The 21,309-nt window shown below is 50.4% G+C and overlaps 1 protein-coding gene across 1 annotated transcript in view; it reads right to left on the bottom strand.

The window, feature by feature from the left end:
* The window catches only part of LOC134650785 (tuberin), a 60,733-nt gene extending 39,630 nt beyond the window's left edge, over window positions 1-21,103 (bottom strand). The window contains exons 1-25 of the mRNA XM_063505718.1: window positions 20,597-21,103; window positions 20,368-20,504; window positions 18,854-18,961; window positions 18,185-18,253; window positions 16,342-16,416; window positions 15,885-16,024; window positions 15,019-15,193; window positions 14,262-14,483; window positions 13,815-13,956; window positions 13,322-13,467; window positions 10,791-10,963; window positions 7,757-7,946; window positions 6,455-6,539; window positions 5,487-5,629; window positions 5,197-5,313; window positions 4,907-5,023; window positions 4,617-4,733; window positions 4,327-4,443; window positions 4,037-4,153; window positions 3,747-3,863; window positions 3,457-3,573; window positions 3,201-3,283; window positions 3,022-3,151; window positions 2,157-2,345; window positions 1,432-1,617 (exon numbers count right to left, since the gene is read on the bottom strand). Coding sequence (XP_063361788.1) covers window positions 1,432-1,617; window positions 2,157-2,345; window positions 3,022-3,151; window positions 3,201-3,283; window positions 3,457-3,573; window positions 3,747-3,863; window positions 4,037-4,153; window positions 4,327-4,443; window positions 4,617-4,733; window positions 4,907-5,023; window positions 5,197-5,313; window positions 5,487-5,629; window positions 6,455-6,539; window positions 7,757-7,946; window positions 10,791-10,963; window positions 13,322-13,467; window positions 13,815-13,956; window positions 14,262-14,483; window positions 15,019-15,193; window positions 15,885-16,024; window positions 16,342-16,416; window positions 18,185-18,253; window positions 18,854-18,961; window positions 20,368-20,504; window positions 20,597-20,669 — 3,285 coding nt within the window. The 5' untranslated portion in view covers window positions 20,670-21,103. The remainder of the gene's footprint in view (window positions 1-1,431; window positions 1,618-2,156; window positions 2,346-3,021; window positions 3,152-3,200; window positions 3,284-3,456; window positions 3,574-3,746; window positions 3,864-4,036; window positions 4,154-4,326; window positions 4,444-4,616; window positions 4,734-4,906; window positions 5,024-5,196; window positions 5,314-5,486; window positions 5,630-6,454; window positions 6,540-7,756; window positions 7,947-10,790; window positions 10,964-13,321; window positions 13,468-13,814; window positions 13,957-14,261; window positions 14,484-15,018; window positions 15,194-15,884; window positions 16,025-16,341; window positions 16,417-18,184; window positions 18,254-18,853; window positions 18,962-20,367; window positions 20,505-20,596) is intronic.
* Between the last annotated feature and the right edge of the window lie 206 nt (window positions 21,104-21,309).

Raw genomic sequence — 21,309 nt, 5'->3', positions numbered from 1 at the left:
AAATAAAGTCTAAGACAAGAACGTGCTTCCAAAAACAAGGAAAATTTATGCTCGAAAAGATGGCGCCATAATACCTTTAGCCTATACTCGTGTAGATGGCGACACCGTTTGATATTTAACAATTTTAACACATATCAGTGAAAGAACATAGGTCTAAAGCTTTGGATTCCTCCGAAAACGGTGCCGTCATATGACGGCCGTCATATAGCGGCAGCAAAAGACGGCCGTCTTTACGGTGGCGACATGTGGAAAGTACCACGGCGTCATAACACCAAGGTCAAAGCGGCAAATTTGAAAAATGTAGGCGCGATGGGATAATGTCCCATAGAAAATTTGAATTTCGCGCCTTTTCCTACTGACAAGATTTGCTTGATCATCTATAATTTACTTGGAGGATGAAATATCATCAGAAGAGGAAAATAATCGTAGTACGGAATCATTTATTCAAATCTCGTGTCATTTATTCAAAATGGCGTCACCGCTATCTAATAAAACGTTCACGAAACTATCCACAAGGTCATGACGGCCGTCATCTTACGTTACGTTGACAATCAACGTAACGTAACGCCGTCTAGGAAACCGTGCCATCTTGTTTACATAGACAACGTTCTAGTGACGTCAGTCAACGCTATATAGCGGCCGTAATATGACGGCAGCGTTTTCGGAGGAATCCAAAGCTTAAGTCATATAGCGTTCTAAAACTTTAAACCCTGTGTCGAAATACATTTACTTGACAATAAGCATCTATACCTACTCAATTCTCTTTGGTTATAGTACTGCGTTGTATTTTTGCGCTTCTGGCTATATCCTCCTAAAGCCCAAGGTCCTTACCTATAGTACTTATTCAGTTTGGTGAAATTTAAATCATATTCAATTGGAATAGAGTTGCTTTTGCTTTGTTTCGTTCAGTTTTCAAACAACGCAAAATCAACTGTATTTCCTACACTATGGGTTCAAATTTCAGTGGCAAATTTCGGTATTTTCATTTGTATGGCGAATATAGAACGTGTTTTTAGGGTTCCGTACCCAAAGGGTAAAAACGGGACCCTATTACTAAGACTCCGCTGTCTGTCCGTCCGTCCGTCTGTCACCAGGCTGTATCTCACGAACCGTGATAGCTAGACAGTTGAAATTTTCACAGATGATGCATTTCTGTTGCCGCTATAACAACAAATACTAAAAACAGAATAAAATAAAGATTTAAGTGGAGCTCCCATACAACAAACCTGATTTTTGACCGAAGTTAAGCAACGTCGGGCGGGGTCAGTACTTGGATGGGTGACCGTTTTTTTTGCTTGTTTTTTTTTTTTGCTTATTTTGCTCTATTATTTGTTGATGGTGCGGAACCCTCCGTGCGCGAGTCCGACTCGCACTTGGCCGGTTTTTTTTTCGATATGTTGCTGGGTATACTCCTTAGGTCTGCTGACTCACCATAGCGCAGAGAGTGGAAGCCAGCAGGTCCAGGTCCTGAGCCCTGCGGCCGACGCAGAGGGCCCTGGACTGCAGCAGGCCCGGTAGGGCTCGCAGGACGTGTTGTAACACGGACCACTCCTTCTCCCGGCTCAGGGCTAGGGTCAGAATGCGCGCGCAGCGGCCTACTGGGAGGATGCACGTTCCCTGCAAATTAAATATAAGTAAATTTACTATTTCAAGATAGTAACTCCTGCCTGCAACTTCTGAGTAGAATAAGTAATTGCATATCCCAATTCCATAGTATGTTTCAGCCTCTTCTTACTTCCATAGGGGATGTTCTTTGGGATAAAAACTATCGTATGCATTTTCTCGGAACTCCAACTATCTCTACAGCAAATTTTGTCCAAATCAAAAATTTATTCAAACAGTAAACGGGGAAGAAACACAATCAGAATGGCGAAACCATCTATTTTCTTAATAAGCGCGAACGTGACTGCGAAACTATCGCAAACTTATTGCTGTTGACTTTTTGCTGGGGCGTGAGTCATCCGTGACCACAGCTGGTGCAACCCTGTTGAAACGTCGGATTTAAGGTAAAATAATGGAATTTAATCGCGGTAGACACGTTAGTATAATTAAATATGTGTATCGCAGTACAAGTGTGAACTTTTGTGTGTACTTTGCGCCGCGAAGTCTCGCCGTGATTCCCTCGTATACACCGGGTGTGTATTCCGTACACTCACCGGCACTTGTTGTGTGTTGGGCGGCGGATGGTGCCCCCTCGCGGCGAGCGGCTCGGCGAGCAAGCTCGGCGAGCACAGCGGCTTGATGCGCAGCGCCGCCGGCCCGTACACGGGGCTCCCGGCGCTGTCGTAGCAGAACCCCACGCTGTTGAACATGTTCGCGCGCAGACCGAAGATCATGTCAAGGATCTATCAACAAAAATGTACTAATGTAACATTTAAGATATAAAAATAAGCTAAAAATTTATTTTTGGGGTTTCGAACTTAAAAAGGAAAATACGGAACCCTTATAGGATCACTCGTGCGTCTGTCCGTCTATCTGTCCGACCATTCCCTCCCACTTTATCTCCGAAACTACTGGGTCTACATTTTTGAAAAATATACACAAAATAGTTTTTTACCTATAGTGTACTATATGCCCAAGTTAACATATTAACAGTAACTATACGTTCCTGCCTGCGACATAATTATGCCACGCACGTAATTGTATAAATAGCATGTAAGCAATAATAGCCTATAAATATATGTTATGTTTAGATTTACTCTCTCTCTATACTTGGATACCGAGAATACAACACAACTTCGGTAATGTTTGGTTTTACTTAAACTCCATTTCGACCCTCCGACTATCAACTCATCTCATGGCGACCTTGCCAGGATTACGTGCGTCGCATAATTATGTCGCAGGCAGTAACGTATAGTTACTGTTAATATGTTAACTTGGGCATATAGTACAATAGATCACAGGAAAACCTATTAGAAATGTGCAGTCAAGCGTGAGTCGGACTTAATGTACGGAATCCTTGGGAAGCGAGTCCCAGGCAGTCCGAGGCAGTCATCCAAAACAATAAAACAAGTAGTTTACCTTCTTCCTGCAGATGGCGTGCTGCGCGGGGTACCGGGGATGGTTGAGCGCGTGGTCGAGGTGGTCGAGCAGCACGAGGCAGGCGCGCGCCGCGTGCGCCGCCGGCGACCGCAGCAGCTGCGCGTGGAACAAGGAGTTAGTTTACCTTCTTCCTGCAGATGGCGTGCTGCGCGGGGTACCGGGGATGGTTGAGCGCGTGGTCGAGGTGGTCGAGCAGCACGAGGCAGGCGCGCGCCGCGTGCGCCGCCGGCGACCGCAGCAGCTGCGCGTGGAACAAGGAGTTAGTTTACCTTCTTCCTGCAGATGGCGTGCTGCGCGGGGTACCGGGGATGGTTGAGCGCGTGGTCGAGGTGGTCGAGCAGCACGAGGCAGGCGCGCGCCGCGTGCGCCGCCGGCGACCGCAGCAGCTGCGCGTGGAACAAGGAGTTAGTTTACCTTCTTCCTGCAGATGGCGTGCTGCGCGGGGTACCGGGGATGGTTGAGCGCGTGGTCGAGGTGGTCGAGCAGCACGAGGCAGGCGCGCGCCGCGTGCGCCGCCGGCGACCGCAGCAGCTGCGCGTGGAACAAGGAGTTAGTTTACCTTCTTCCTGCAGATGGCGTGCTGCGCGGGGTACCGGGGATGGTTGAGCGCGTGGTCGAGGTGGTCGAGCAGCACGAGGCAGGCGCGCGCCGCGTGCGCCGCCGGCGACCGCAGCAGCTGCGCGTGGAACAAGGAGTTAGTTTACCTTCTTCCTGCAGATGGCGTGCTGCGCGGGGTACCGGGGATGGTTGAGCGCGTGGTCGAGGTGGTCGAGCAGCACGAGGCAGGCGCGCGCCGCGTGCGCCGCCGGCGACCGCAGCAGCTGCGCGTGGAACAAGGAGTTAGTTTACCTTCTTCCTGCAGATGGCGTGCTGCGCGGGGTACCGGGGATGGTTGAGCGCGTGGTCGAGGTGGTCGAGCAGCACGAGGCAGGCGCGCGCCGCGTGCGCCGCCGGCGACCGCAGCAGCTGCGCGTGGAACAAGGAGTTAGTTTACCTTCTTCCTGCAGATGGCGTGCTGCGCGGGGTACCGGGGATGGTTGAGCGCGTGGTCGAGGTGGTCGAGCAGCACGAGGCAGGCGCGCGCCGCGTGCGCCGCCGGCGACCGCAGCAGCTGCGCGTGGAACAAGGAGTTAGTTTACCTTCTTCCTGCAGATGGCGTGCTGCGCGGGGTACCGGGGATGGTTGAGCGCGTGGTCGAGGTGGTCGAGCAGCACGAGGCAGGCGCGCGCCGCGTGCGCCGCCGGCGACCGCAGCAGCTGCGCGTGGAACAAGGAGTTAGTTTACCTTCTTCCTGCAGATGGCGTGCTGCGCGGGGTACCGGGGATGGTTGAGCGCGTGGTCGAGGTGGTCGAGCAGCACGAGGCAGGCGCGCGCCGCGTGCGCCGCCGGCGACCGCAGCAGCTGCGCGTGGAACAAGGAGTTAGTTTACCTTCTTCCTGCAGATGGCGTGCTGCGCGGGGTACCGGGGATGGTTGAGCGCGTGGTCGAGGTGGTCGAGCAGCACGAGGCAGGCGCGCGCCGCGTGCGCCGCCGGCGACCGCAGCAGCTGCGCGTGGAACAAGGAGTTAGTTTACCTTCTTCCTGCAGATGGCGTGCTGCGCGGGGTACCGGGGATGGTTGAGCGCGTGGTCGAGGTGGTCGAGCAGCACGAGGCAGGCGCGCGCCGCGTGCGCCGCCGGCGACCGCAGCAGCTGCGCGTGGAACAAGGAGTTAGTTTACCTTCTTCCTGCAGATGGCGTGCTGCGCGGGGTACCGGGGATGGTTGAGCGCGTGGTCGAGGTGGTCGAGCAGCACGAGGCAGGCGCGCGCCGCGTGCGCCGCCGGCGACCGCAGCAGCTGCGCGTGGAACAAGGAGTTAGTTTACCTTCTTCCTGCAGATGGCGTGCTGCGCGGGGTACCGGGGATGGTTGAGCGCGTGGTCGAGGTGGTCGAGCAGCACGAGGCAGGCGCGCGCCGCGTGCGCCGCCGGCGACCGCAGCAGCTGCGCGTGGAACAAGGAGTTAGTTTACCTTCTTCCTGCAGATGGCGTGCTGCGCGGGGTACCGGGGATGGTTGAGCGCGTGGTCGAGGTGGTCGAGCAGCACGAGGCAGGCGCGCGCCGCGTGCGCCGCCGGCGACCGCAGCAGCTGCGCGTGGAACAAGGAGTTAGTTTACCTTCTTCCTGCAGATGGCGTGCTGCGCGGGGTACCGGGGATGGTTGAGCGCGTGGTCGAGGTGGTCGAGCAGCACGAGGCAGGCGCGCGCCGCGTGCGCCGCCGGCGACCGCAGCAGCTGCGCGTGGAACAAGGAGTTAGTTTACCTTCTTCCTGCAGATGGCGTGCTGCGCGGGGTACCGGGGATGGTTGAGCGCGTGGTCGAGGTGGTCGAGCAGCACGAGGCAGGCGCGCGCCGCGTGCGCCGCCGGCGACCGCAGCAGCTGCGCGTGGAACAAGGAGTTAGTTTACCTTCTTCCTGCAGATGGCGTGCTGCGCGGGGTACCGGGGATGGTTGAGCGCGTGGTCGAGGTGGTCGAGCAGCACGAGGCAGGCGCGCGCCGCGTGCGCCGCCGGCGACCGCAGCAGCTTCGCGTGGAACACTTCCAGGAGACCTGACGGTAGGTATTTGAAAACTATACTCATAATCACAATTACAATTAACTGACAACACACGACGAAATATTTAACATTTTAAGCATTTTGTTTTTCATGAGGACGAGTAAAGTTACGAGAAAAAAGTAACTTTAATATACTATAACTAGGTAATCACCTTAAATACACATCCGCATACGTAAAATAACTCTTCCTCATCCTACTCGTAGACATCGGTATATGTACTAACAGCAATAATTAACCATTATATTTAAATGTACCTAAACCTCGTTGTTGCAATAGCTTTACAAATGATAAGTTAAGTGTTAATGATTAGAAGTGTTTGTATAAAATGAACTCTACATATGACTCTACGTTTTATTCAAATATAGTATCATACAGTTTTTACTAGTACGGAGGTATCGTTTCCTACTCTTACGAACAACATGTTGTAATGTTATAAAATTGTATTTAAAGGAAAATAAATAAATTGAAAATAAATAGTTGTGGTATTAGATATTCTAATCAAAAATTATAAGATATGGGTGTTTTTGTCTTTTAATTGTAATCATGATGTATATTTGTTGGAAATAAAAATTCAGTATTGATAGATTTCTAAATAATCCTTTATATTGTAGGGAATCGAATTCAGTATAATTTTGTATAAAAAGTTGGATGTCGTTATGTTGTGAAAACGTACTAGCGTAGACTATAAAACATCAATTTCATAATGTCGTCGTATACAATAATGCAACGGAGGAGTATAGATTTATTCCTGACATGCATAAGTGCATCGTAATATGTCTAGTTTTAGAACAAACCATCTATATTTTCAATACACGTACCTGAGACTGCGAGAGTGACATCTGTCAAATCTGGCTCCGGGTCCGACTCGCCGGGCTCTTCACTCTCAAACGGCCGGTTCATTATCTACAAGTGACATTTAAAATTAGACAGTACTACATACATGTTTAATGACATGGACAGTTTTGTTTTTAAACTTGAGCTTTGGGCTTCGAAGGAAGTCGGTCATATAATTACGAATATAATTTTTCTCAAAAATGGACGGCAAAGTCGACGTTACCGGTTAAAAAATAGGTCGCGAAGTACGTAGTTTATGGTCATTCAAAAAATTAAAAAGTTAAAAACATTGCAGTCTCGATTTCGGGACTGCAATGTCGCATACAAATTCCATTATTTAACGAGTTCCAAACTTTTTAAAACTTCAAATGGCCATATCAAATGAAGGCATAGGTCCCTTAAACAGCCAAACAGATGATCAGCACTTATTATTATAAAGCCTATAACAGACTATCGCAACGCACCGCGACCTTGGAGCGTCGCACCCATAAGTGAGAGCGAGAAACAGATATCTCTTTCTCGCTCTCACTTATGGGTGCAACGCTCCAAGGTCGCGGTGCGGTGCGATAGTCTGTTACAGGCTTAATGTTGGTACCGCGACTATTTAGGTGTCTCAAATAGGTTGGCGTAGTTTCAGCAGAAAAATACACTTCTTTTTTTTTAAAGGCGGCAAGCTAATTTTTTTAATGGTTGTATTTTTTTCTGTGAAAATTAATGGAAAATTAGAACGTTGCTTCTGTAAGTTCTGTAAAATATTTCTATTTCTTGCACCATTTTTGAGAAAAGCACTATATATGACTCGGCTGGAAGGCTACTTGCTGGCTTCGGATTCAATTAAACGGACTCCCAAGGTCGTCCGTTTAAAACGAATCCTCAGCCTGCAAGTAGCTACTTCCGAACCTCGACAATAATGTACTATTAACATCATAATCATAATCATAATCATAATCTTTATCACAACCAATATTAGAATAATATTGGAAATTATATCAGTTTTTAATTAGTTGTCATTCACGCGCGCGTTCATTTCGCTCAGACTTGGCCGCACAAGTATTTGGTGGTGATTAAAAATAGGCGTAATTTAACTTTGTTTGAAAGTGAAACAAAATTGATCGCTTCGCTATTCCAGATTTTTACTATTTAAAAGCAACACGATTAGGTCGCTGCAATTATTCAATCAACGCGTGCGGGCAGCATCGCAAAGCGGGCGCAGAGTTACCTCGGTCCTACTATACAGTCCTCGGAGTGGAGGGGGAGAGAGGGGGTTAGGGGGGGGGGGGTTGTACCTTTTCCAGCAGGTCGATGAGGTCGGTGGCGGCGTCCCCGGCGGCCAGCACGGCCAGGTCGGCGGCGGCGCGCGCCGCGGCCGCGCGCAGCGTGTCCGCGCCCCCGCCCAGCGGGTCCGCGCCGCCGCCCGAGCACCAGCCCAGCACCGGCACGCCCAGGCCCACCACCACCTCCTCCTCGTACAGGAACCTGAACAACACAACAATAGGCTACATGACTCATTTTTTTTTATGGTATCAATCGATCGGATTTGTTTTTAGGATCAAATGTCTATATGGGACCCATTGCATTAAAGTAACACAAAAGTCCGAAAGTCGCACTTCACTCGCGAAACGCCCTATACAAAACGGACAGAGGCCGTGACGTCATCGCCCATCTGGACCGCATCGCCCGTATGGACAAAACAAGAAAATTGCGTTTTTGTCGGTGAAATATTGCATTTATGTATATAGTTGCTATACAATATGTTTTTGGATAAAATGTAAGGAATTCACTTATGCCGTACATTGAGCATCTTTAATCGACATATGTATTCGGAACTGACTAGATTTTAATAGAAATCAGTGAATAACCTATGACTAAAACGTCAAATGTAAACTGATCTCTTTAGTCTCGTACTTAGGTCATACTGAAAACTCCTGGACTGGCCGCTTAGAAAAAAAAAAAAGTTTTCTCATATATCAGAATCCAGAAACTTTCAGTACGGCCCCCCGGTCGGCCGCGTGCCGCACCTGTGTCGCTTGACGACGCCGAGCGCCAGCGCCGCGCCCGGCCACTCCGCGCCCGGCCACTCCACCCGGCCACTCCACGCACCTGTGTCGCTTGACGACGGCGAGCAGCTGCTGCAGCGCGTGCATCCTGACGCCGAGCCTCGCGTCGCGGCGCACGAACTTGTCGCCGAGCGCCAGCGCCGCGCCCGGCCACTCCGCGCACGGCCACTCCACCCGGCCACTCCACGCACCTGTGTCGCTTGACGACGGCGAGCAGCTGCTGCAGCGCGTGCATCCTGACGCCGAGCCTCGCGTCGCGGCGCACGAACTTGTCGCCGAGCGCCAGCGCCGCGCCCGGCCACTCCGCGCACGGCCACTCCACCCGGCCACTCCACGCACCTGTGTCGCTTGACGACGGCGAGCAGCTGCTGCAGCGCGTGCATCCTGACGCCGAGCCTCGCGTCGCGGCGCACGAACTTGTCGCCGAGCGCCAGCGCCGCGCCCGGCCACTCCGCGCACGGCCACTCCACCCGGCCACTCCACGCACCTGTGTCGCTTGACGACGGCGAGCAGCTGCTGCAGCGCGTGCATCCTGACGCCGAGCCTCGCGTCGCGGCGCACGAACTTGTCGCCGAGCGCCAGCGCCGCGCCCGGCCACTCCGCGCACGGCCACTCCACCCGGCCACTCCACGCACCTGTGTCGCTTGACGACGGCGAGCAGCTGCTGCAGCGCGTGCATCCTGACGCCGAGCCTCGCGTCGCGGCGCACGAACTTGTCGCCGAGCGCCAGCGCCGCGCCCGGCCACTCCGCGCACGGCCACTCCACCCGGCCACTCCACGCACCTGTGTCGCTTGACGACGGCGAGCAGCTGCTGCAGCGCGTGCATCCTGACGCCGAGCCTCGCGTCGCGGCGCACGAACTTGTCGCCGAGCGCCAGCGCCGCGCCCGGCCACTCCGCGCACGGCCACTCCACCCGGCCACTCCACGCACCTGTGTCGCTTGACGACGGCGAGCAGCTGCTGCAGCGCGTGCATCCTGACGCCGAGCCTCGCGTCGCGGCGCACGAACTTGTCGCCGAGCGCCAGCGCCGCGCCCGGCCACTCCGCGCACGGCCACTCCACCCGGCCACTCCACGCACCTGTGTCGCTTGACGACGGCGAGCAGCTGCTGCAGCGCGTGCATCCTGACGCCGAGCCTCGCGTCGCGGCGCACGAACTTGTCGCCGAGCGCCAGCGCCGCGCCCGGCCACTCCGCGCACGGCCACTCCACCCGGCCACTCCACGCACCTGTGTCGCTTGACGACGGCGAGCAGCTGCTGCAGCGCGTGCATCCTGACGCCGAGCCTCGCGTCGCGGCGCACGAACTTGTCGCCGAGCGCCAGCGCCGCGCCCGGCCACTCCGCGCACGGCCACTCCACCCGGCCACTCCACGCACCTGTGTCGCTTGACGACGGCGAGCAGCTGCTGCAGCGCGTGCATCCTGACGCCGAGCCTCGCGTCGCGGCGCACGAACTTGTCGCCGAGCGCCAGCGCCGCGCCCGGCCACTCCGCGCACGGCCACTCCACCCGGCCACTCCACGCACCTGTGTCGCTTGACGACGGCGAGCAGCTGCTGCAGCGCGTGCATCCTGACGCCGAGCCTCGCGTCGCGGCGCACGAACTTGTCGCCGAGCGCCAGCGCCGCGCCCGGCCACTCCGCGCACGGCCACTCCACCCGGCCACTCCACGCACCTGTGTCGCTTGACGACGGCGAGCAGCTGCTGCAGCGCGTGCATCCTGACGCCGAGCCTCGCGTCGCGGCGCACGAACTTGTCGCCGAGCGCCAGCGCCGCGCCCGGCCACTCCGCGCACGGCCACTCCACCCGGCCACTCCACGCACCTGTGTCGCTTGACGACGGCGAGCAGCTGCTGCAGCGCGTGCATCCTGACGCCGAGCCTCGCGTCGCGGCGCACGAACTTGTCGCCGAGCGCCAGCGCCGCGCCCGGCCACTCCGCGCACGGCCACTCCACCCGGCCACTCCACGCACCTGTGTCGCTTGACGACGGCGAGCAGCTGCTGCAGCGCGTGCATCCTGACGCCGAGCCTCGCGTCGCGGCGCACGAACTTGTCGCCGAGCGCCAGCGCCGCGCCCGGCCACTCCGCGCACGGCCACTCCACCCGGCCACTCCACGCACCTGTGTCGCTTGACGACGGCGAGCAGCTGCTGCAGCGCGTGCATCCTGACGCCGAGCCTCGCGTCGCGGCGCACGAACTTGTCGCCGAGCGCCAGCGCCGCGCCCGGCCACTCCGCGCACGGCCACTCCACCCGGCCACTCCACGCACCTGTGTCGCTTGACGACGGCGAGCAGCTGCTGCAGCGCGTGCATCCTGACGCCGAGCCTCGCGTCGCGGCGCACGAACTTGTCGCCGAGCGCCAGCGCCGCGCCCGGCCACTCCGCGCGCGCCGGCGACAGCGTCGCGCAGCGCAGCGTGATCAGCCGCACCACTGACGCCTCCTGAGAAAAAAAAAACAATAATAAATCAATCAATTGACCTACAAAAAGTGCATACCTAAAACACAAGTAAATGTTTACTTTAGGTATTGTTATCAAATTTCCATTAGCGACAGAAAATACACATTTGTCCGGTATTTATAGTTCTTAACATGACCTTTACTTATTTTAAGCTTTAAGAAGCTGGCAGGTGTCGCGGTGTACTGGCCGGGCTCGTGCAGCTGTGCTACGTGCTGCTCTGTACATGTCAGCTGTCGCCGCTATTACCGGTCGGTCCTGCGCGCTGGCGTCGATGAGGTCGAGCAGCTGACAGGTGTCGCGGTGTGCTGGCCGGGCTCGTGCAGCTGTGCTACGTGCTGCTCTGTACATGTCAGCTGTCGCCGCTATTACCGGTCGGTCCTGCGCGCTGGCGTCGATGAGGTCGAGCAGCTGGCAGGTGTCGCGGTGTGCTGGCCGGGCTCGTGCAGCTGTGCTACGTGCTGCTCTGTACATGTCAGCTGTCGCCGCTATTACCGGTCGGTCCTGCGCGCTGGCGTCGATGAGGTCGAGCAGCTGGCAGGTGTCGCGGTGTGCTGGCCGGGCTCGTGCAGCTGTGCTACGTGCTGCTCTGTACATGTCAGCTGTCGCCGCTATTACCGGTCGGTCCTGCGCGCTGGCGTCGATGAGGTCGAGCAGCTGGCAGGTGTCGCGGTGTGCTGGCCGGGCTCGTGCAGCTGTGCTACGTGCTGCTCTGTACATGTCAGCTGTCGCCGCTATTACCGGTCGGTCCTGCGCGCTGGCGTCGATGAGGTCGAGCAGCTGGCAGGTGTCGCGGTGTGCTGGCCGGGCTCGTGCAGCTGTGCTACGTGCTGCTCTGTACATGTCAGCTGTCGCCGCTATTACCGGTCGGTCCTGCGCGCTGGCGTCGATGAGGTCGAGCAGCTGGCAGGTGTCGCGGTGTGCTGGCCGGGCTCGTGCAGCTGTGCTACGTGCTGCTCTGTACATGTCAGCTGTCGCCGCTATTACCGGTCGGTCCTGCGCGCTGGCGTCGATGAGGTCGAGCAGCTGGCAGGTGTCGCGGTGTGCTGGCCGGGCTCGTGCAGCTGTGCTACGTGCTGCTCTGTACATGTCAGCTGTCGCCGCTATTACCGGTCGGTCCTGCGCGCTGGCGTCGATGAGGTCGAGCAGCTGGCAGGTGTCGCGGTGTGCTGGCCGGGCTCGTGCAGCTGTGCTACGTGCTGCTCTGTACATGTCAGCTGTCGCCGCTATTACCGGTCGGTCCTGCGCGCTGGCGTCGATGAGGTCGAGCAGCTGGCAGGTGTCGCGGTGTGCTGGCCGGGCTCGTGCAGCTGTGCTACGTGCTGCTCTGTACATGTCAGCTGTCGCCGCTATTACCGGTCGGTCCTGCGCGCTGGCGTCGATGAGGTCGAGCAGCTGGCAGGTGTCGCCGGTGTACTGGCCGCTCTCGTGCAGCTGTGCTACGTGCTGCTCTGTACATGTCAGCTGTCGCCGCTATTACCGGTCGGTCCTGCGCGCTGGCGTCGATGAGGTCGAGCAGCTGGCAGGTGTCGCCGGTGTACTGGCCGCTCTCGTGCAGCTGTGCTACGTGCTGCTCTGTACATGTCAGCTGTCGCCGCTATTACCGGTCGGTCCTGCGCGCTGGCGTCGATGAGGTCGAGCAGCTGGCAGGTGTCGCCGGTGTACTGGCCGCTCTCGTGCAGCTGTGCTACGTGCTGCTCTGTACATGTCAGCTGTCGCCGCTATTACCGGTCGGTCCTGCGCGCTGGCGTCGATGAGGTCGAGCAGCTGGCAGGTGTCGCGGTGTGCTGGCCGGGCTCGTGCAGCTGTGCTACGTGCTGCTCTGTACATGTCAGCTGTCGCCGCTATTACCGGTCGGTCCTGCGCGCTGGCGTCGATGAGGTCGAGCAGCTGGCAGGTGTCGCGGTGTGCTGGCCGGGCTCGTGCAGCTGTGCTACGTGCTGCTCTGTACATGTCAGCTGTCGCCGCTATTACCGGTCGGTCCTGCGCGCTGGCGTCGATGAGGTCGAGCAGCTGGCAGGTGTCGCGGTGTGCTGGCCGGGCTCGTGCAGCTGTGCTACGTGCTGCTCTGTACATGTCAGCTGTCGCCGCTATTACCGGTCGGTCCTGCGCGCTGGCGTCGATGAGGTCGAGCAGCTGGCAGGTGTCGCGGTGTGCTGGCCGGGCTCGTGCAGCTGTGCTACGTGCTGCTCTGTACATGTCAGCTGTCGCCGCTATTACCGGTCGGTCCTGCGCGCTGGCGTCGATGAGGTCGAGCAGCTGGCAGGTGTCGCGGTGTGCTGGCCGGGCTCGTGCAGCTGTGCTACGTGCTGCTCTGTACATGTCAGCTGTCGCCGCTATTACCGGTCGGTCCTGCGCGCTGGCGTCGATGAGGTCGAGCAGCTGACAGGTGTCGCCGGTGTACTGGCCGCTCTCGTGCAGCTGCTCGATGCTGGTCAGGAGCGCGTGGAGGCGGGTGTGGATCAGCTCGTTGGCCGGCTCCAGGCTCTCTGTAAAAACAATGTGTCTATTATATATGTTTCAACACAAATTATCTATTGTGCAAGTTGCAGAAAACTTCCAAAAAATAGAAATTGTTCTCGGAATTTTCTAGAAAATTTTAGTAAAATAAAATTTCCACTGTGCGCAAGTTTTAAGCGGGTCCTTTTATAAGAGCCAGCTTGTTTTTTAAGAGTGTGTTGGCCAGGTTGTTGTGTAAGATTGCACACTCAGAACGGCTTGTTGCGTAAGAGTGCGCACCATGAACATGTTGTGTGAAGTGAAAATTCATTTTTGCAAGAGTGCGCACTCTAAACCTGTGTAAGAATGCGCACGTATTTTGTGTAAGTGTACTCACTGTCGTGTTTGTGCGCGTGTGCTAGAACGGCCAATAAAACGTCCCAGGCGGCGCAAAGCGAGTCGGGAGGGGCTCGGGTCACGAGACTCTGGATGGCTTGGATGACTTCGTAGGTTACTACGGGCTGGTTCGTGCTCACCGCCTGAAAAAATTAAATATATGAAATATATGATTAAATATATGATATATTAAATATATTAAATTAAATATATATATATTTAATATGTTTAATTATATGAAAAAATAGGGCTAATAATATAATGGACATATAAAACAGGAAAATATAATCATACGATATAATAATGTGATGGGAACATAGTACGACAAAGGTGCGCACAAAGTAAGATAAGGCTACGCACATATGCCGATAAGAGCGAACTACACCCCAGCCAATTTGACCGGGTTTAAGAACCTTGCACTAGATGATAGCTGTATATTAGTGCACACCTGTAATAGAGCCGGCAGGACGCACAGCAACGACACGCGCAGGCTGGGCACGCGGCGCGGACCCCAGAGCGCCATGTTGATGTAGAACACGGCGCCACGCACGGCGCCGGCGTCGGCGGCGGCGTCGCTCCCGTCGGCGTTGTTGGCGGCGGCGGCGGGGACGGCCGCTAGTTCTTGTAGAGCGGCGTGGCCGAGGTCGGCGCCGAGGACTGACCGCATCAGCTGAGGACGATAAATGACATTAGTTCTTGTCGCACTCGTCATCGTAAAATACGAGTATTTATTTGTTTGTTTATTTGTTTATTCATTAAATATGTACAGCAAACTTTTCACTATATCTAATTATACATTTTAATTGAAGCCAGCGTTTAAAGACATAGTGTGCAGTAACAGCCCAAAAAGACCGGGGCCTGTGCTAGAGCTAGTTACAATATATGTGAGAGTGTTTAGAGTATGCATACAGTAAAATAAGATATAACGTACTTAATACTAGACGTATGCGCACACGTTAAAATTATACATACAGTCATATACGAATGCGCATACTGAGTAGGTTTATGTTATATTCCCCCGTTTACAGTTCATAAATCTTTACAAGCCTAAATTAGTTGATTTATGTTTCATACTTTTCTTACAAATACATAAGTCAAAATGACCGATTAGTATTTAGAAGACAGCTAAGAGCTGATGAATGATTGACATGAAATTAAACAGTTTTACCGATGGCAAGTTTAAACTATTGGTAGTTTATTATTACCTTCCAACTAGTTTGACAGTGGCGCTCCAGGTTCACGGTGCGACACAGGGCTCCCACGAAGGCCGGCAGCGCAGCTCTGGGTAGTAGCGAATACGCCACGACGGCTTCAAGTAACGCCAGGGCGGACACTACGGCCCCGGCTTCGGCCGAGTACGCGCAGAGGTGGCAGGACGCGCTGTGGAAAAAACAGTTTTTTTTTTTTTTTTTTTTTTATTTATTTATTCAAGAAACAAACAGTCTTTTATAGTTATATATAACACTGGAAATTTTCTTAAAACTAGACTTACAGTTTCCTTAATGAAAATATTTTAACATCATGTTAATTCAAATTGTTTTCTACAGAGTAAAACAGAGCTATTTGTGCATACAACAATAAACTAAGAGAAAAATAATAATAAAACTAAAATATAAGAGTACCTATCACAGTATTAAAATTTGTACAATTTTATCAATAAATGTAGGTACCTTATTTTATCTAATATCTTATAACAACCATAACAATTGTTTTAAAACTGAAATAAAAAAAAAAAACAGTTGTTATACAAGTTTTTTAACTAGTGGAGACCCTCCATGGCATGGCCATTTTTATTTTTAAAATACCGAAAAGCCGTAATAAAGGGTATCGCTGGAGCGACATGGTGGAGGCGGCTCGGTTGAGAAATACAACCTGCAGAGGACAACCGGACATACAAAAGCATTTTTACCCAAGCTGAAACAATTTATAAACGTCACGCGCAGATGAAATGCATATCGGGAATTGTAATAACAGTTCTTAAGAAAAGTACAAAGTAGTTAGTAGTGATAAAAACAACAAAAATATATTTTGTGCAAAAGTTGGTTGGTAGGTTATATTAAGTTTTACTCACTCCACGATGCCGTGCACGACGTGTTCGTCCAAGTAGGTTGCGTTGTATTTGACGACGTTGATGACGAGGGCCAACAGTTCAGGGAGCGCGGGGCCGGTCTCGCCGACGCTGCGCATGTATTCCAGCAGGTATTCGCCGATCTGGGTATAAATAGTTCAATTTCCTTATTTCGTAATTCCGATGCAACTTTTATTTTTCAAGATTAAAATTCGAATTATGTCGTGCAGTCGGAACATTCTTGGGTTTAAATAGGTTGATATGCAATGCAAAAAGAAACACTATTCATTAAACTTTTGAACAAAACAAATAACGTAAGAGTGCGCACATAGTCAGATAAGAGTACGCACACTATTAAGTTATAATTTATACCTATAGGTAGGAATGCAATGCAAAAACTATGATATGAATATTCATCAAACAAGTTATGTTCTAAACTAGCGTCTCTGTTCAATCTCACCTGTTCCTCGAAGCACTCGATGTTCTTGCCAGCGTTGGTGAGCGTCGACAGCAACGAGAGGCGGTGTGGCGCGTCCTGCAAGCATAATAACGTCAGCATCGCTCCAAGCTAAATCACCGATATTGCAGTTTTATGCCAGCTGTATAGTCAACATCAAAGATGTTTACATTTTTCTAGGGATGTACCGACTAGCCGACTATTCGGCCTCATTTGTAGTCGGCGATTAGTCGGCAAAAATGGCCGATTAGTCGGCACTTCATAAGTGACAGAAAAACAGGGCAAAAAGAAATAAACAGCACATATTTTCATAAGCTTTTTACCTATTTTACCCAAATTTTTATTTAGGGTGCTCACGAAAATTTCTGTTCGAAATTATTGACCTTGTGGTCGCTTTTTTATGTCCGATTGTGTGGTCGCCGTATGAAATATAACCTTAGGATTTATTTATTTAATTTTTTAGCGTTACTATATGATAAATAGCGCGGCGAAAGGGTAAAAGGATTGTTTTTTAGTGCATTTGAACCGAACTTAGACCAAACTAATGATCAGGCCGACTAGCCGACTAGTCGGCCGACTAATCGGCTATCCGAGCGCCGATTAGTCGGCTAGTCGGCCAAATCAATAGTCGGTACATTTTTCGCCTTTTTACAAAGGAGGGTGTAAAGTAAGGTGCAAATGTGTAAACATATCTTTGACGTCGACTGTACACACTCGTCGATGTACCCCGAGACAGACAGAACAAGTATGTTCATACTGCTCCCTTCTAGTCTCGCTCTTACTAGGTCTTGCCCTTCTCTGATTATTATTATTATATTATTATATGTGAATGCACAGGCAGCTTAAAGCTGATACGTGCACATCAATGTCCACTTGTGTTTTGTAGTCTACGAAAGTGTTCATTGGCACAGTTTTCTGTCGAGACTCTCGGCGAGGGGCTCTCGACGAGTGTGTACAGCCGGAACTAGACTGTGGAAGTGCCGTGTACAGTATAACCGGCATTAGAGTGTGGAGTGCCAATATAAAAGTCTATATTTCTATGAAAATATGAATGGCTCTACATTTCATTACATGGAGGGGGTTCCCTTTGGCAACCACAATGCATGGCATTTGGCACTAGCTAGGTCTAATGAAAAAAAAAACTGATTTCTCAAAAGAGGATTGACGATTATTATGTTTTAGTTTGGTTTCCTCCGTATGTTTTTTCATTGCAGAAAAAAGATGTAAATATCAGATGATATCTCGCGTACGGTAAATTACGAGAAACTTATTGCTACGGTCGATGTTAAAAATATGTTTACGTTTTTCGCCTTATTATAGGCCATCGCCAGGAGCGTTGAAGTGAATGAATACACAAACAATATCTATTGAATGAATAAACGAGTGAAACTTGCTATCGGTATAAAGAAAGAATAGTAATTTCAAAATGTTGCTGTCATTAGGTACATAATTTTGCTGTGTTCATGACTTCAACTCTCATGGCCATACTTATACTAAAGAAGCAAAATAAATGCATTTATTTAAGACTTAACCAGGCGTGTCTCACTCCGCGATTTCGTCGCTTTGCTACAGGTAGCTAAAAGTACATCCGTTCGGCCCCAATTTTGGGGAAAGCCATAAGCCGCGCGTGGCGCTGTCGCCACCTAGCGGCCATATCTGTGCTGAGCGTAACAGACGCGTTTTGTTAGAGAGTGAGTCTTCTGTACTTAGTACTATTATTTATTCTGTGACTTAACTAAGGATCAATCAAACAAAGGAGTGAGGTGCCATAATGTAAACATATAATTGGACATCGATTAAGCCGGGTACGCCGGTGTACAAGCCGGTTAAGTAATACATTAATTACCTCGGCGGCATGCTGCGCGTGCGTTTCCCGCAGATACCGAAACAGCACAGTCCGCATCACAGCACACTCCTGAAGCAATCATTATAATACATAATTATTATTCTTTGTATACCTAGTTAATTAACTGCAATAGGCTACATGACTAATTTTTTTTATGGTATCAATCGATCGGGTTTATTTTTAGGATCAAATGTCTATATGGGACCCATTGCATTAAAGTAACACAAAAGTCAGAAATTGTAATCAAAGTCCGACAGTCGCACTTCACTCGCGAAACGCCCTATACAAAACGGCCAGAGGCCGTGACGTCATCGCCCATCTTGTAGTATGGACAGAACAAGAAAATTGCGTTTTTGTCGGTGAAATATTGCGTTTATGTATATAGTTGCTATACAATATTTTTTTGTATGAAATGTAAGGAATCGAATGGTACCCTTACTTTTATCGTTTTTGGAAGTTAAAAAAAACTTAAACTTTGAAACTTTCAGGTCAGGTGTAAATTTGTAATTTTTCAATATTTTATTTTAATATCCACATTATTGTGATAAATTGCTCGTTTGCTATCTTATTACTAGATTTTGTTATAAAATTCAACATCAGTCATCATCCCTATTATTGGTCATCAAAAAATCACTTTGTAGCATAATACACTAACAGAAAGGATCGTACCTGTCCCTCGGCTATACAGCGCAGGAACCAGAGCGCCGTGTGTCGCGACTCCGCGCAGCCATCGTCGAGGAGGTCTCGCATCAGCGCCCATAGTCTCTCCGCGCCGCCCTGAGAACAAACGGATTTTATGAGCCAAAAACGTTCGGGAAATCCGTTTTTTCCATAGTAATAAGCAATATAACTGTAGAAGATGGGCCGAATATAAGTTAAATTAAATTCATTTATTTCAGGACCATCAGGGATCATTTTTGTTAGTAGTTACGACTATGCCTTATAAAATATTGTTAGTATTATACTCTATAAACTATACAATGTCATTTTGCTACTAATGTTATAAATTAATTAATTGAAATTAAAAAGAAATGAAATTAAATCAAAATATAATAAATAATAATGGCTTGAATAAATGAAAATAAATATTCGAGCGTTAAATTACAATAAAAGTCAAAATATTGATAAAATGTCACTTCAATCAATTTAAATTTCTGCGCTTTCTTAGGTAGTTCGCCTCACAAGTTCTCAGGTATCAGTGTACATATCTAACATTTCGATTTAGGTGTATAGCACAGCCGTCGTTGAGATAAATACAATCTACACGTTCCGAGATCATTATAATATGGAGTGTTGGCACACTTCTGTTCGGCTCAGATCTTACCGCACTGAATATTCGGCCGAATTATTTGGTTCATCGTTCGGTATGGTGTAAGGGGCTAAAGCCCTTCCCTCGATTATATATTTTGTATTAAAATGACAGATCAGTTGGACAAATCAAGGCACTACAATAAACATTTTAGTATTCATTCGGGACATAAAAACAACAGCTAGAAACTGTTGCAAGCCGAGACCAATGTTGCATCAGACTGTTTACTATCTGCCAATACGCAGGGTAGGTCTATATTTACAGAGCATTCTACTACTGAGATTATCATAAAAGTAATGCTAAATCGTACTATGGTAAGGAATTTGATTTCCCATCCTTGTGTCATTGTCACAATCAATAAACCTGGTGGGGGATCTCATGTTATTGTCATTGTGAAAAGGTACAAGGTGGTATACAAATATATTTTTTGGACTATAAATGGTGTCATGGTGACCTAAAGTAGAGGTTGTGAGTTTACCGAGGAATGCCGAGAAATATCAGTCTCCTAAGACTTATGCATGATATATTATAATTATTACATATATTACTCACTTTTCAGTGAAGCAAAGTATTGTTATGTGTGTGTGAAGTACCTTTTACATTGGGCTTTTATAGGGGAATAAAGATGATACACTTTTAAGGCTCTTAAATTAACGGACAGAAGTGTTTGCGCACTAATATCAGATGTTTAGGTTGGTGATGCCAGTCACATTTTTAGCATCTTCTAATATCTGTTTTATCTCAGTAATTTATATATTCTTATTATTGTTGACTGGCATGAGATAAACGTCCCCTAAACAAGGTTTTTGGTCCTGTGCTTTGTGTAGCTACTTTAACAGTGTCCAGTGCCTGTTGTAAGTATATTGGTGGTCACCTGTTGTATCCTGGTGATGCGGACGCGGTCGCCGAGGTCCCGCAGCGCGCGGAGCCGCCGCGCGGGCGCCGCGTCCGACCGCAGCTCCCGCTCGAGCTCCGCAGTCACCACCAGCTCGTTCACCGCCGGCAGCGGCGCTGCAAACATCCAAACAACACATATACACTCTCTGCCACGACGTTAACTACTTACTGCAATCTTTGCTAGTAAATACGCGTTTTGAACTCACCCGAAGCGCCCTTCTTGAAGAACACTTTCAGCTTGTCCTGCAGCGATTTAGTGTCCCGGTCCCTCGAACTCATATTGCGGCCGCCCTTACTATCACTACCTAACTAAACACGCTAAAGCTTAAAGCTATGCGCGAAGATTATCTATGAGTGTGAAAATGCAAATAAAAAGACATATTTATTAAAAATAATCTCACTACCGCTCCTTTGCTATTCACCATCTGACAGTTCGCCCTGTCGGTCGCAGCACAGCTGACAGCACTTGTTCGATACGCGGATTATGAACGCGACGTAAACATTGTCCAAACAAAATACGTGATGACTATTAAGTTTTACTGTTTAATATTGTTAACTTTATCACATTTTTGTTAATCATGGAATATTAGAGTTATAAATAGACCATGTGTTAAAAAGGAATGGGACAATACATTAGGTAAACAAAAGAAGCCTTATCCATTATTTCTGAACGAACTCTTAAGCAGTGTTGCCACATGACATTTATATTTATAGAGCGCGTTCAAGCATTTACTTTTATAGAGCGCGTTCAAGCAGACGTAAAAGTGTTAACACACTGTCGCACCGCATCGCGACCTGGTGCGTCTCACCCATAACTGAGGGCGAGAAAGAGATATATTTTTTCTCTCTCACCTATGGGTGCGACCATCTATGGGTGCGACGCACCAAGGTCGCGGTGCGGTGCGATAGTGTGTTATCA

The sequence above is a fragment of the Cydia amplana genome, chromosome 9 (genome assembly GCF_948474715.1).
Source record: "Cydia amplana chromosome 9, ilCydAmpl1.1, whole genome shotgun sequence".
Taxonomy (NCBI): Eukaryota; Metazoa; Arthropoda; class Insecta; order Lepidoptera; family Tortricidae; genus Cydia; species Cydia amplana.
The sequence above is the reverse complement of the archived record's forward strand: the minus strand, read 5'-3'. Positions and strand labels throughout refer to the sequence as shown.